The 15,694-nt window shown below is 41.4% G+C and overlaps 1 protein-coding gene across 2 annotated transcripts in view; it reads right to left on the reverse strand.

Moving 5' to 3' along the window:
• The window catches only part of MYOF (myoferlin), a 150,099-nt gene that overhangs the window by 94,123 nt on the left and 40,282 nt on the right, over window positions 1-15,694 (reverse strand). For both annotated transcript variants that reach the window (XM_056130411.1, XM_056130410.1), the window contains exons 4-7: window positions 11,314-11,422; window positions 9,705-9,792; window positions 2,022-2,185; window positions 1,278-1,406 (exon numbers count right to left, since the gene is read on the reverse strand). In XM_056130411.1, the coding sequence (XP_055986386.1) occupies window positions 1,278-1,406; window positions 2,022-2,185; window positions 9,705-9,792; window positions 11,314-11,422 (490 nt within the window). The remainder of the gene's footprint in view (window positions 1-1,277; window positions 1,407-2,021; window positions 2,186-9,704; window positions 9,793-11,313; window positions 11,423-15,694) is intronic.

The following is a 15,694-nucleotide window of genomic DNA, read 5'->3' on the forward strand; positions in this document are numbered from 1 at the left end:
TCACCTATACCTCATCACTTCCCAAAAGTGATGAAAATGATCCTTGAGTAATGTGCCTGGAGCACTCCCTGAGCATCACTGACTGAGGCTCAAACTTCTCCCCCAGCTCTGCCACAAAAATAAACTCAGTTAAGAAGGTTGACTCTTGGGAAGAATATTGAATATACAGAAGCCGTACCATGTAACTCCAATAGACTTTAATCCTAAGGGGGAGAAATGAATATCTACTTAAAATTTGTACTACCCCAATTTTTTTATTTAGCAATATTTCAAATCTACGGAAAAATTGTTAAGAATGATCAAATAAGACACTGGTTTTATCTGTAAACATGTGTGTTATATTTTGGAGTGACCACACCAGACAGTGCCAGAGATTACTCCTGGCTCTGCACTCAGGCATCACTCCCCGGGAGCTTGAGGATCCATTGGGGGGGTGCCAAGTATCGAACCCAGGTTGGTGGCAAACAAGGGAAGCACCCTACCTACTATACTATCTCTCCCACACTCCAGAGCCACCACCATGTCTCTGGCCGGACTGTCTAGTTAAATATTTGGGGTTTTCTGGAGCAACACCTCCAAATTCTAGTTGTAGTACGCCAGATTGGATGGAATATAACATAGAAACCAACCCTCAAAAAAAGACTTTATGTCCCCATGGTGAAATACAACAATTTTCAAAAATTTTCTTCTATGGAAATATTTTTTGATCATTTCATTAGTCATTTAGTGGTAACAAAAAATATGAAATAAATGATGGTGGGGCCACCATGGGGACATGCTTGAGGGTTGCTGGGAAAATGAACATAATGGTGGAGGGAAGGTGACAGTGATGGTGGGATTGGTGTTGAATATTGAATGCTTGTAACAAATCATCATGAACAACTTTGTAAACAACTTTGTAAATAAAGTGGGGAAAAGGGAGAGAAGTTACTTAGTCACACACAGTAATCCTTTGGACACTTGACTAAATAGAAAAAAAATAATACCAAAGCTTTGACTTCATCTGCTCCATCAGAGGATCCAAGAATCTGTTAGGAAGGGCATCACTGGGAAATTGCAACAAAATCACACAAACAAAAAGACACTGAGAGTTTGAAGAACCTGGTTTGTGACCATGGGATCCCCAGTTCTAGGGCATCTTTGAAGCTGGGATGCTGCCCTGTCTTGACTTGTTCTGTTTGCACGGGTATCCCCGTCTCCTTGGATCTGGCAAAAGTCTAAAGGTGCAGAGAAATAGAACAGACTCACTGAGCAGGGACAGCCATTCGCCCCTTTACCTCATCAAAGAAGGGGTTGTTCCCTCTCTTGATCCTAGTGCGGTGGGTCTGTCCACAGATATGAACCTTGACCACAGGCTTTATGTTGTTGCCGCTTAACTGCCGACCCTCGATCACCCGGACACGGATCTGCAAACACAGAAAGACGTTGTCACTGATCCTTCTGCAGCACTGGTGGAAGGACCCCTGAGAAGTCACGGCAGCTCTACACTTCACTGGGACTCACGGACTGGAAGGAACTGCTGGTACTCATTCCCAAAGTGGAAAGCAAGCGGAGTTGGGATGCAGAATCCATGCGTGGTGGTGGGGTTGGAACAGTCCAGCATTAGTTCAAGAAAAGGCAGGGAAGGCTGAGGCCAGTGCAGCCCAGACCCCAGCTTCCTTATGACCTTTTTTTTTTTTTTGGCTGTGGAAAAGACAGATTCAGCCTTGAGCTGTCCAAGCCAAAGGCAGTGCCCACAGCTATGAAAAATACATTGACCATGTTTCTATTTTTCTACCAGCTTCTCCTATCACCAAAGGAAAAAAGGAAGCAACTCCGCTTCTCTGAAGTCTTTTTCAACTTGACCACTCCAACTCCTCTATCAGAAAATGGGGAGCTCTCTTAGTTGGATTATATACATATCTCCTTTTCCTCAGTGAGCCACCATCTGCAGGAAGCCGTCCTTCCCTCCATCCTCACCAGGGCTAGGTGTTAAGCAATACAGTGGTTGAGAAGGCCACGGCCACCAGAACCACCCATACCTGGAAGTCCTGTGGCTTGTTGGACAGCAACCGGCGGTTCTTGCCTTTTGTTATCCTCCGAGCAAGCTGAGCTTCAGACCCAATCCCCACTGGACCCTTGGGCCCAGGGCCCCTGACTGGGTTGTCGAACCTGTCCTCACCACCATCCTCTTCCTCTTCATCTCCTAAAACACCAAAAATAAATATAGTCAGAGACAGATGTTGCTGTGGAACTGTCTGAACCTGAATGCAGTTTTCCTGCACACAGGGAGTTTACAAATTTCTTGAGGCGACAGAAGAAGGAGATGCTACTTGGTGACACTGACTCAGGCCCGTGAACTCACGGGTTGTTTTTTGAGGAAAATGTGTGCCTGGTGCTTCAGGGCAACAGAGTGGGCAAAGATGCTGGTCTCGCTGTACAATAAAATATACTCATCTATTAGCAAAGACAAAACCTTGATATACGGAATAGCATGGATGAAGTTGGGGGTTGTAAAGTAAAGTGAAATAAGTCTGAAAAAGAAAGACAAATGATCAAATGACCTCATTTTATATGAGGACTATAAAAAACACAGTAAGGGAATAGACAAAATCAAACCCAAACCAACCCTTGAAGAGTGCCAGGAGATGGCTCAGTCGCAAGAGCACTTGAGTTTGAGTCCCCGCTCCAGTGCCTGTGCTGAGCTCCATCCTGACAATGCTGAGGTCAGTGATCCTCACCATGACAAGCAACTTCCGGCTGCACTGAAGCTAGTGGTGTGTGCACACTGCAAGCTTCCTGGTGAACACTACAACCAGGAGGTGCACAAATATCACAACTAAAGGAGTGCAATCCTGGAAAGCACCTCCACCAAGTGTGTGAGCACTGCAACCTAATCTGTGAGCCCAAGGAGCAGCACAATTGAATGTGTGAGCACCATAGTCAAGGACGAGTGTGAACCCCAGTCACTGCATTAACAGAGGGAAGGGAAGGGGACAAATAAATTAACAGAAGACTAGACCAATGCTCAGAGTGAAGTCATAGAATTGAGGTCACCAGAAAGGGTACAAAGGGGGAAAGGGGTGCAAGGAAGTGGAAGTAGAGGGATTTCTGCACTTTGATGGTGCTATGGTTTGACAACTCACTTTTTGGAAAAGAGTCTAAAAGCACTCCTAAAACATTCACTGATGTAAACCATTGTGACTTTGATGAAACCAACCAGCAGGATAAATCATGCTGCTCAGCTCTGTTATATAAATTATAATTTATTATAATTTATGTTTCAATGATCTCATTTGTAAAACAGGAGAAATCACAGTTGCTACCATTGACTTATTTTCAAGGTAAAATCAATCTATATGCAAATCCTTGAACACAGCACCTGACACAAAGCCCAATAAATAAAACTTTTTAATAATATGCTGAGAAATTATTGGTAGATGATACACAAATACTACCTTGAGGGCAGTGATGAGGTGAAGGGCATATGGGGGTATAGAGTGGGAGGTATAGAAGCAATTTGGGGTGGCCTGGGGGCAGGGGCACAGAATGAGGAGAGTTGGGTAAGTCCACACCGTGCACCACCCTTGATTTGGACCCAGCCCACCCAAGTCTCACTTATGCTGTTCCCAGGCCCATCACTCCCTCTGCTGGTTCGGATTAGGGCCAGAGCCAAAATCTCCATGTTCAGTCTTCCATGGCACTGGACACTCCTTGAAACACATACCTCCCTTCTGGCCATTCTGACTTAAACTTTTCATGGACTTTTATGGACTTTCATGGATTCCCCACTTTGGCTCCTAGTCACCAAGTCTGATTCCCACTCTGTTCTGTACCTCTGTTCCTTTGCCCTGACTCTTTGGACCCACACTTCATAGTCTCCCCCCCAAAAGACAGACCCTCAGAACTTAACACTAGAAGGACTTTAGAAATCCTCAGGTCAACCTGCCCATCACCTCATTTTACAGATAGAAAAACTGGTTCAGAAAACTACAGTGACTTGACAATAAAGGTTGATGAAGACAAGCTGAAATTAGCACTCAATCTTTATTGGCTTAAGTCTGGATTAAAACTGAAACGAGGGAAAACACTTCATTCCAGTGAAGGAGCTGCTGTCCTCCTGGTTCCTTATCATCTTTGTCAGGACTAGGAAAACCCCACAGAAACTAAAGTCAAAACTAGCTACCTCTGTGCTCTTAAGATAATTAGGTCTTATGGAAACAACCTAATGTCCAGCGACAGATGAACAGATGAAGAAATTATGGTGTACACTCACACACTCACACACACACACACAATGGAATATGCTCCAGCCACAACAAAAGATAAAATCATGCAGTTCTTTTTGCAATATGAATGGAACTGTCGGGTATATACAAAGCAAAAATATGAGAGAGAAACAAAAACTAAGTGATCTCACTCATCTGTGGCAAAGCAAAGGCAAAATAAGGGAATATACAATATCAACAAATGACAAATCCTTGACCTGGGATTAAAATACTCATATTACAGAGCACTGGGGATAGGAGAAGGAGAATGAAGATGTGGACTAGGGGTGACATGGGGGCAGGGCTGGAAGGTCTTGAGTACTTGGGGGGGGGATGCGGCAACTTTGTATATCAACACCATAAACTTTAACACCATTATAACCATGTTAGCCAAACTATAATTATTATTTTTTAATTTAAACCCAAAGGTAATCTAGATTTCTTTGTCCCTATTCTTGAAGAGGCTTCAAAAGAAGGGCTATTACTTCTCTGGCAGTGTCAGACCTGGCCTCTGAGAGGAGCCTTCCTCCCGCTCTCTATGGGACTCCCTCTCTTCCTGGTGAAATACACTCTCTTGGGACAAGCCCTCCCTTTCCCTCTGTGAGGGAGTGATCCTACATTCTACCACACTTGGCTCTAGCCTCTCCTTGCCAAAGTCCTTATTCATTGTTAACCTCACAATTGCCCACAACCATACACTCTTCAAAAGCAGACAGTGCACCCTTTCTTTCTTTGGGTCTCCCTCAATCCCCACTGTACAAATCTGAGTTACACCCAAAGGGCTTAAGTGGAAGGGAAGCCTGCCTCCACCCATGCTAAAGTCTTCTTATAGTCTGCAGCAGTTTGGCAAAGCTCCTGCAGATATTAGGAAGAGCACCAGACAGCTAAGAGGGTGCTTCTCCCAACTGTGGCACCAGCCTCAAGGAGGCACAAAAGCCAGACACCCTGTCACAGACCTGTTCTGAACCAGGCAATGGCTGGGACTCATGACCTGAAAGCTCCTCCAACAATGGAGACTAACTTCCGTTAACCAGTTTGGTCCAAGTGGGACTTCCTTCCCTGTTGTTCTCTTTGGGGATCCATGGTTGCCTGTAGCAGCAGGAAGACAAGGGGGCAAATCATGCCCCTGGACAATGTTAGAATCTGAATAAGGTCCCACAGAGGGTCCAGAAACAGACAGCAGATAATAAAGGGCCAATATCTTCTAGAAACACTGCCATTAGGACTTCAGGCTGAAGGAATAGATGAGAGGAAGTCAACCTAAGTCTCAGTACTGGCCACATTTTTGTAGAAGGCAGAAAGTTACTGAGCAGGAAATTCTCCATTTATGTGGCAGGAAGTTTCTCGTGATTAAACAATGCTCCCTAAGTGTCTCACAAAGGATGAGGGGGGCCCTTAAGGCACTGTACACATGCCCTTTAGTACAAGTGCTTCATTACCTAAGAGGTACAAGTTGTTTCATTACTGCCCTGTAAATAAGATCCAGGCAAGATGCTGAACCCCTGCCAAGTAGATCTATAATAACTCTCTCAGAACCACAGAGGGCAAACATAAATTCGGGATTGATTAATAAGCAACTGCCTATATTGCTAAACTGACAGGGCCTGAGACCACTGACTTGATGCCAACCTTTCGATGTGTACAGGGTCCTGTCTCCTCTGGCTACTGAAGGTGTATGCTGCTGCAATTTCTTCCTGTTTCTACTCATCAGTACCCCCTCCCTACTAGAACATTCACAACAAACGTAACTTATTCTGAAATATCTCCCATACGTTTTTAAACACCATATTTTCACTTGAGTCCATAACACTTGCTATAATTACAATCCCATCTTTAGGTGAATGATGTATGCCCCAAGAATTTTTTGGAATTGTTCCAAATTACAGACCAGATCAAAAATATCACAGAAGAGCCACTAATCAGAGAGTGATGATGTCAACACAGGCTCACAGGAAAATCCTGGTAATATTTGCCTTGGATTAATTGGAGCTGTGAGGAAGTCTAGGAAGCATTATCCAAGGATAATGAGTTTGAGTTTAGCACAGTGGTAGGGTGTTCGCCTTACAAGCGGCCAACATGGCCGACCTGAGTTCGATTCCTCCACCCCTCTCGGAGAGCCCGGCAAGCTACCGAGAGTATTCGATATGCCAAGATAATTTTTCCCCTTTATTTATTTTTTTTACAGTTGTAGATTTACAATTTTTTGTGCTTGGGTTTCGATTATACAATGATCAGATACCCATCCCTCCACCAGTGCCCATTTTCCACCACCATGGATAATATTCCCCCCACCCCCATCCCCCCATCCCCCCCTGTCTCTGTGGCAGGGCAATCCCCTGTGTTCTCTCTCTCCTTTTGGGTGTTGTGGTCTGCAAAAGAGGCATTGAGTGGCAAACATGTTCAGTCCATAGTCTACTTTCGACATGCATCTCCCCTCCTGGGAGGATCCTCCAAACATCCTTTATTTGGTGCTCCCTTCTCCATCTGAGCTGCCCTTTCCTCTAGGATACCCATGCCAAGATAATTTTAACCAGGAAAAATGTTCAATGTTAGGGCTCCTCAAAGTGAAATGTAAATTAGCAATCATGATCTCCTGGAAGTCCCGGTTTGAGGAAGGTTGCGGGTGGAAGGTGGGGAGCTTCACAACAGTTATACTCCAGAGCCAAATGCTAGAAACCTGCACTTGCAAGGATTTTTCCGATAATTTAACTATGTCTAAACTTCAAAACCACTTGTCTATCATAAAACCATTTGTCTATTATAATTAGTTTGTTTTCCTAAATATCCAGAAAAAAGTTGACTCAATAAAAATCAGTTTGCTGCACAAAGCAAATTAGAAACCTTAGCCTAGAAATAGGGTCTGCAAGTCCACAAACTGGGGGATCATATTCCAGTTGAGTTTTGAGGCAATCCCTTGTTCTGAAAATGGTCATGGTTCTCTATGGACTGTCCACAGGCACAAATGTCTCAGCCTAGCACTCTCGCCCAATTCTCAGAAGCATTCTTCCTCTTTACTATTCCTCTAAATGAATCAGTCACTTGTGTCATTCAATAGCATTTCTCTGGGGCTGACGAGATGGTACAGCAGGTAAGCATTTGCATTTAACAAAACAAATCATGGTTCAATTCTCAGGACCCCATATGTCTCCCTGAGTCTGGCCAGTAGTGATTCCTGAGTACAGACCCAGGAGTAAGTCCTGAGTACTGCTGGATGTGGGCTCCCCCCCAAAAAAGCAAAAAGCAAAACCAAAACTTATTAGTGTTTCCCAAAATGCTCTTCTTGAAAAACCAAAGCCCTATGCTATATCCATTACCCATCCACCATCCATCTATTCACTCAATCAATCAAGCAGCAATTGGACAAAATATAACTTTGCAAGGGCTATTCCAGGCACTAAGAATATATTGATGAAATAAATACTCGGTGGAAAATTACTTTCTCCAAGAAATTATCTCCCATACTAACTGTCTTAGTCTTTTTTTTCTGAGGAATTTATTAACTTTCATCTCTGATAAGGAACATTACTTATTACTTTTTCTCTCTCTCTCTCTCTTCTCTCTCTCTGGCTTTTTGTGTCATACCAGGCAGTGCTCAGAGGTTCCTCCTGGCTTTGCACTTAGGAAATACTTGTGACAGTGTTTAGGGGACCATATGGGATGCAGGGGATTGAACCTGGGTTGGCCATGTGCAATGCAAATGTCCTGCCCACTGTATTATCACTCAGTCTCCCATTACTTTTACATATAATGGGAAAGGAGAGTTATTTTTCGCAGGGTCTCCCATGCAATGCTCCAAGGTCTTGGGGACCTCTCCTAGTGATCATCAGCCAATCATTTGATAGTTCAATTAGCCTGGTAACACAGTGTGTTTCAGATCCAACAGTACAAGTAGGCTCCAAAGTTATACCTAGTGGAACTTGGGGGCCATGTGTAGTTGGGAATTGAACTCCAGGTCCTTACATACACAGGCATGCACCCTTGACTCCAGGGTTCCTGTGACTCCTGAGCTCTCCTGTTCCTGTTATTTTATGATAATCAGTTTCAGGGATGGAAAAAAAAACAAATTCTGGGCCAGATGTCATGTTGCTGTCACTAAAGTATGTAGTGGCAGGAGGTGCAGCAAGTTTGCTCTGTTTCTGTTTCCTATTCGCTCTTCTCACCTTTCCCAAAACTGTTGTTAATTTCCCCCCTAGTGTCTTTCTTAGCATGGAGTTTGAGTAAGTATCCAGATATTTTGGTTTAGTTGAAGACAATTAACGTGTTTTTCAAAAAGTACTTCCTTGAAATATCCAGGTAATCTGGGATATTGAAACACTCATTAAAGTGGCACTGTTTCGTTTTAGGTGAATTTTGAGGACGACACTTAAAATTGTACTCTTGAGTCAGCTTTGGTGAATATAAATCACAAAGACAAAAGATAGCCTTTCCAGATCAAAGAATCCTGTTGTATATAATTTATTTGTTCTGTGAGGATTATACCCCAAGCAGTGCTGAGGGGATCCCTCTGGAGATTCTTGGCCAATGGTATTGGTTGACCAATGCTTGGGCTCAAGGACACAGAACTGTTCAGGCACTGTGATTCCAGGGGTCACCCAGGCAACCCTATGGTTACTTGAGGGCCTCTAGGGCTATACTCAGCAATGCTCAAGAAAGCAGTGCTGTTGAGGATCAAATTGGAATCAGTATGCATGCAAGGTATACTACTTATTTCTATACTTTCTCTATGACCCCATTTTCTTTTTGGGGGGTGGGCACACCTGGCTGTTCCCAGGGCTTCCTTCTGGCTCTGTGCTCATGGATCACTACTAGCAGTGCTTGAGGGTCCATATGTGGTGCCAGGGATTGAACCTAGATTGAACCCATAGTCTTTACCCACCATAACATTTCTTAACCCTCGTTGACTTTAAAACCTCCAAATTGGTGCTTTTTTAATCCTTAAGGAAAAAGTATCTGCCCCTGGGAATCAGCATGTTTTCTGAGGTTTTTGGGACTAGGCCCACATGACCCATTTTGGTAACCCCCTCCCACACTCCAAAAAATAAATTGACAAACTCTTTATCCCCAATGTCTGGCCCCAATAGCACATCTTATTCTCTTCATTCTTTTTACACTTATAAAGGAGAAACTCATGATATAAAAGCAGAGATAGAAGAGATAAGTCTTCTGACAACCAGCAGAGACTGGAAGTTGAGATTAAGTGTGAAAAGCAGCATTTTAGAAGTCATGAGACACATAAAGCGAGTAAGGGCCACCCCTGCAGGCTCACAGTGAGGGGATACTGCATGGGTGGAAGCTACTAAACCAAAACAAGACCTTGCTAGGGACCTTCTGCCTGAGTTTTAGTCAGTACATCTAGTTGGGCAGCATCATGGCCAGGATGACATCCTTTGGGCTCTCCTTATGGATCATCAGGATATCCCATGGAGGTTGGGGGGGTGTTCACCAGTATCAGCTTACCTCCCATCCCTGCCACGATGGTCCCATTAGGATCGTTTGGATGTGGAGTTGAAGGTGGTTCATAGCCAATAACCAAGTCAATGGTGGCCTGTGTGGAAATAATTCATCGCAAACAGAATCAGTACAGAGCATGGAGGTCATAAACTCAAAGCAAATCAAGTCAGCATAAGTAAAAGGTGTAGAGAAGGTGAGCAGGAAGATGGGAAGTGAGATTGGTAAAAAAAGAGGAGGGTGATAGAAGCTCCGATTTTAATATTATACAACACACGAATCCAGGCAGGGTGAGAAAATTGGAAATGTGGGAAAGGAGTTTCTTGTTACCACTGCCAAGTGTGTCAGCTCTGAGGACAACTATGGACACTGGAGGAAAGCAGGCACAAATAAGCACAAACTTGTACTTAGCCTCCATCCTAGACTGGAGATTGCCTCCAATCACAGAATTATAGTTAAGGAGAATCTTTTAAAATAATTAAGTTGTTTGTTTGCTCGTGGACTTTTTTATTAATTGCTAGAATTTATTTTCACACTTCTCTCTAAAAGGAATTTTAAGTGACTAGCAAAAAATTACATAGCAATGTGATTCAAAAATTGGGTAAGAAGGAGAATCAGGGCTGATTAAAGAGGAAGCAAATATGCAAATAATGAAGATAATTGCTATCCTTTTTCCTTCATAAATTGTGGCCCTGAGATGACTGAGTCAAGGGCAAAAAGGAAAATAGAAAATAGCATGTAAATTTTCCTTCTGAAAAGGAAAAACACACTGGTCCTTTCTAGGAGATAAGGTTATTCATAGCATTAAAATCTGAGATAAGAAATTTATATAAGATAAATTTATATAAGATAAATTTCTTATCTCAGATTTCAATGCTATGAATAACCTTACATGTATTTTTACAGTGTACTATTTTTACATTTCATGAAACTACAATTTTTTGAGTTAAAATAAAATTCACTGTCACTGTCCTGTCCTCCCGTTGTTCATCGATTTGCTCGAGTGGGCCCAGTAACGTCTCCATTGGAGACTTTGTTGTTACTGTGTTTGGCATATTGAATACATCACGGGTAGCTTGCCAGGCTTATTTTTTTAAATTCACGAACTTACATTTTTTACTTTTGCTAATCCTAGTTGCACAGTGTTGCTAACCTTTAGTTTGCTGCATATATACCCACAACTCAACCTACTATTAAAATCATTTCACACAAGAAAGTAATTTTAACAACAATATGAGAAAAGATAAACTTCAGAATAAGGGGAGTCCTTTGCAACTAAAGATGGTGTATGCATGTGTATGTGCTTATATATTTACATACTTACACAGATTTCTAATAAAATGTGACATAATGAATAAGATTTAGGGCACACTCATACTAAAAATTTAATCAACATGCATAGATATTACTCGAGCATTCTGTTACAGAAAAATCAAGTTGGTAAAATTTGCTAGTTCTGTGAATGAGAACACAAGATAAAACCATATCATTTGTAAATTAATGTGTCAATCTCAAAAAACAGATTCCTGCTTTTTATGTAGTGATCTATTTAGATTTAAAAATTTTTTTCTTAAAGGATCTCATTTCAAAACCATTCAACAAGAGGAAAGACACTCACCCCAGTCTCTTGCCCTTTATCATTTAGCAGAGACACTTGTTTGTAGGGCAATGATCTGCTCTGATCACCCGTCAGGTCCTTCAGGGCTATGGTGGCGGTGCCAATCAGTCTGCAGGAGACACAAGAAAGCACACAGTAATCCGAGAAGCATGGTTCCCCTGACCCCACGGCCTTACCCACTCCCTCCCTCTTCATCTGCTATCACCTAAATCATCCATAATGAAATGCCAATCATTTTATTCTCACCTAAGTGAGTGTTTTGACAGTGAACATGTCAAAATACTTCTCTGTAACATGCAATCATGTCAAGATTCAAACTAGGAAGTCTGAAGTTTCAAGTCATGATGATTAGATGAGTGAGAGGCAAAGGCTGAATGTAGTCTCTTAGAATTCAAAAAAAAGTCCCACAAAGCCAGGAATTCCTCTGGATAGAAATTTAAGGGGACTCATGAATACAGATCAATATAGCTATCATGCTATAAGAAAATCAAGGAGATTTTCTTGAAGTCTAAATAGGTGGTTAGTTTACTGATGGGGCTAACTTACTACCCTCTATTATCTGAATCAGCATTTGAAAGTTGGATGTCTGCATTTCTTTCTCTTCCTGGACCCCAAAAGATCATCTTCAACCCCTAAAAGAGCCCATGCATTCTGTTTATTAGAGCAAAGTGCACTAAAGGTAGGAATTATTGTCTTTCAGTTCACAAACTCTAACCCTAGGGTTAAAACACAATGTGTTTCTTAATATATATTTTCTAATGAAGAAAAGAATAAATAAGTCTCTATATCAAGAATGAATACCCAGAATATTTGTATAGGGAGGACCTGATGGGAAAAAACATATAAAATGCATTTCCCAGGGAATTAGTCAAAATAAAAATGCAACTCAAGAAATTTAATCTTTAAACTAGTGGGTATAGCATGGAATATGATATATCAGTTGATGGATAGAGTATTTTATCTTTGTGAAATGCTATTTTTAAAATGCCAAGAATGTCCAGGGCTGTGCTTTCAGTAATGACACTGAAGAAGGGGAATAGAACTTTAAGAATTCAAGGTGTAAGAATTATAAGAATTCAATTACTATACTTTGCTGACATTTGCAGAAATCAGTGCCAGTAAATAGCAGCTACTATAGTCTGCAACACCATTCGCAGAAAAATAGAAAACCAAACATCAAGTCCTAGAAGTCATAAAAGAGATTCTTTCTGTTAAAAATCATAGAGGAACTGAACCTGAGTGGAGCAAAAGATATAACTCTGGGTTTGGAGGCAAAATTAAAACTCAGGAAATAGGGCTGGAGCAATAGCACAGCGGGTAGGGTGTTTGCCTTGCACGTGGCCAACCCAGGTTTGATTCCCAGCATCCCATATGGTCCCCTGAGCATCGCCAAGGGTGATTCCTGAGTTCAGAGCCAGGAGTAACCTCTGTGCATTGCCGAGTGTGACCCAAAAAGAAAAAAAACTGAGGAAATTTATTCTATAAAGAAATCTTCATTTTATTCTAAAATGTAATACAGTTTCTTTAAAAAATTAAGAAGTAAAAGCAAATGTAAACATATGCACATCATTGTTGAACATATCCATAGTCCTCCTTTCGATTCGGATCTCAAAAATAGGACAGGGCTCTCAACCAACCACATACCTCCAGTGACTTGCCAATATTAATAAATGACCTCACTTTTGATGAATAGATCTGCTGTATTGTTCAGGTGCCCTGCTGTCTCCAATGGAACAAATCATGTGCTTTCTTGGCTTCTTAGAAAAGTACACCTTTCTGGCCTTCTTGAACAGGAGACCACAAGGAGCTCAACAACTACAAGCGATTCTCATTTCTTCTAAGCTCTGACAAGTAGATTCTATGATTGGTGATGAGAAAGAAAATTTATGCCCCTGGAGAGATGTGTGAGCTTTTCAGCCCTTTAAGATAATACAGAAATTAAATCTCTCAATCAATGCTAAGAATCAATGGGGTCTTTAGAGAGTGTATTTACTTCAGATGTGTATATTTGTTATATTTTTTTTATAACTATGTTTTCTCTTTACATAAAATCATTATTTTCCTGACAGGTTGCAACTACAGGTAACTGCATGTGACCAGATGAAAGAGGTGAGCCCTTCAGCAAAGGTGTCCTTCACACAATCTCTTGCACACCCTTCATTGCCCCACATATGTGAACCTGAGGAGAATTTATTTCCCTGTTTTAGAAATAAAACAGTAATTCAAGGGAAAGGATCGTGGAAGATGATAAAAATGTGAGAAAATGTGAGAAAATTTAAGAAAATGTGAAAACTGCAGATTTAGAAGTCATCTGACTGATATTAAAGATCTTAATGAACTGCTCGCCTTAGATATATGGACATATACTGGATTGTATTTCTCACAATTTCAAGACTAAGCTTGTGATTAAAACAAATGACTCGCACACTCCAACATGTACTGACTTGCTATTGCTAAAGATGACCTAAATCTTCATCAGTGATATATAGTTCTTACCACAAAACCAAAAGTGCAGCATGCTGAGATGGTACTAAAGTAGAGAGTGGGCTAGTTTGGGTTGGAGCCGCATTTCTCAATCTTGGCCCTACTGATATTGTTAACGGTACAGTTCTTTTCTGAGGTACTCTCCTATGACTCATCAAATGTTCAGCAAATGAGGTGCTCTATACTGGTATTTCATTCTCTAGCATCTCTGTCCATTGTCATTTGTTCCCTACTGTTTGAGAATGATTGGGTTAGCCAATTCTTGTCAGCCCTATCTTTATATCAATTTCCTTTGAGGCTTTGGGCAAGTTATCTACCTCTTCAAGCTAACTTCATTTTCTGTAAATGGGCGGACTGAAGCATAGAATTCTTAGATCCTTTTGAACTCTATGTCTGCTGCTAGGCTTGAAGGCATGATATTCTCTACATATCTATTCTTCAAAGACAATCTCATTGAAGTATCTTCTTTCTTTTAAAGACCTTTGACATAAGTCAAGTGACTTCTTATTGACTAATGTAGGAAAATTTACGAGTTAGAATATGTCTATGATTGATGAACCAGAATACCTAGCAGGGTTTCTGTTTCCAAAGTGTTGGTTTATATGGGCACTGAACAAACTTAAATTCACACAGGGTGTTAAGAAAAAGGGTTTGGTGAAAACAGAAATGTGAAATGATGTGAGTGAAGTGTAAAACAACAGGGAGTGGAGAGACCTGCAAACATCAAAAGGAAATTATTTGTTTAAAACTTGGACACAATCTGAGTTACAACGTCCATTCTGACTCAACCGTGACCTGCAACTTTCCTTTCCTCATCAAAGTTAGTAACTTATGACTGACCAAAATAGAGAAAGTAAAAGAAATTGAATTGATATAGCTAATTTCAAGCCCTTATTTTAGAGAATGTTAGTTCCCTTTCTTAAGGTATGATTTTTTATCCCTTTACATAAGTGTGTGTGTGTGTGTGTGTGTGTGTTGGGAAGTGGGGTGCAGGAGGAGGTGACAGTGGTGGCGGGGAGTAGCTAAAAAAATATTATCTTTTTTTCTGAAACAAAGAAGGCATGTTTAAACGAAGATCTGGGATAACTTGCATCCCCAGAATACTTTAAACAGCCAGGATGAGTTGAAGAAAAGTGAAAATATTTGGTTAAGTAGAAGAAGCCTTCTGGGTAAGCCTGAGCTGGGGCGGATTCCAAGGACACACCCAGCCTTTTCTGGCCTATTTTCTCTGATGTTGCTTGGAAACAAAATACAGTCAGACTGGGAAATGATGACTTGGCCTCCTATATGGGGGAGGACAGGTCAGTCAGTCCTACCAGAAGTCAATTTCCTTTAAAGGGGATAACACTAAACTCTGAACCCTTTTCTCTCAGATTACTAAGGCAGCAAGCATGCTGAGATATTACAGTGTGACAGGAAAGGGAGGCTGCCCTGCATTTTCACAGAAAAACACTTCTCCCCATGGACTCCACCCAACACTGGAACAGAGAGAGGCACCCGCTCAAAAGGAAACTTGATAAAGAACCCCAAGGCCTTCGCTGGCTGCAGCTCTACTTGCAGAGTTAATAAATTGCAGATGTATTCTGAAGTCATGAAGAAACCCATCCTACCCAGTTTCTTTCTGTTCTAGAATGTCTGTATAGTTTGGGTGAATCTTCATGAAACAGGGAAATAATTATAGCAGTGAGAACAATGACTTAAACATTAGATGTTAGGATGTGTGTGGGGGGGGAAACATAAGAGTTTGATTGTAAACTTGGCAATTTGCTCATGCTAGCATTGGTTAAAAACTTCTTCAACAGTTTCTTTCTTGTCAAAACAGACAGGATATAGAATGTTTGGAAAAGAGAAGTGGAAAGTGTTCTCTCCAGGAGCCAATAGTAAAACGGAATGCCGC

Source organism: Sorex fumeus, unplaced genomic scaffold, assembly GCF_029834395.1.
Source record: "Sorex fumeus unplaced genomic scaffold, SorFum_2.1 ptg000078l, whole genome shotgun sequence".
NCBI classification, from domain to species: domain Eukaryota; kingdom Metazoa; phylum Chordata; class Mammalia; order Eulipotyphla; family Soricidae; genus Sorex; species Sorex fumeus.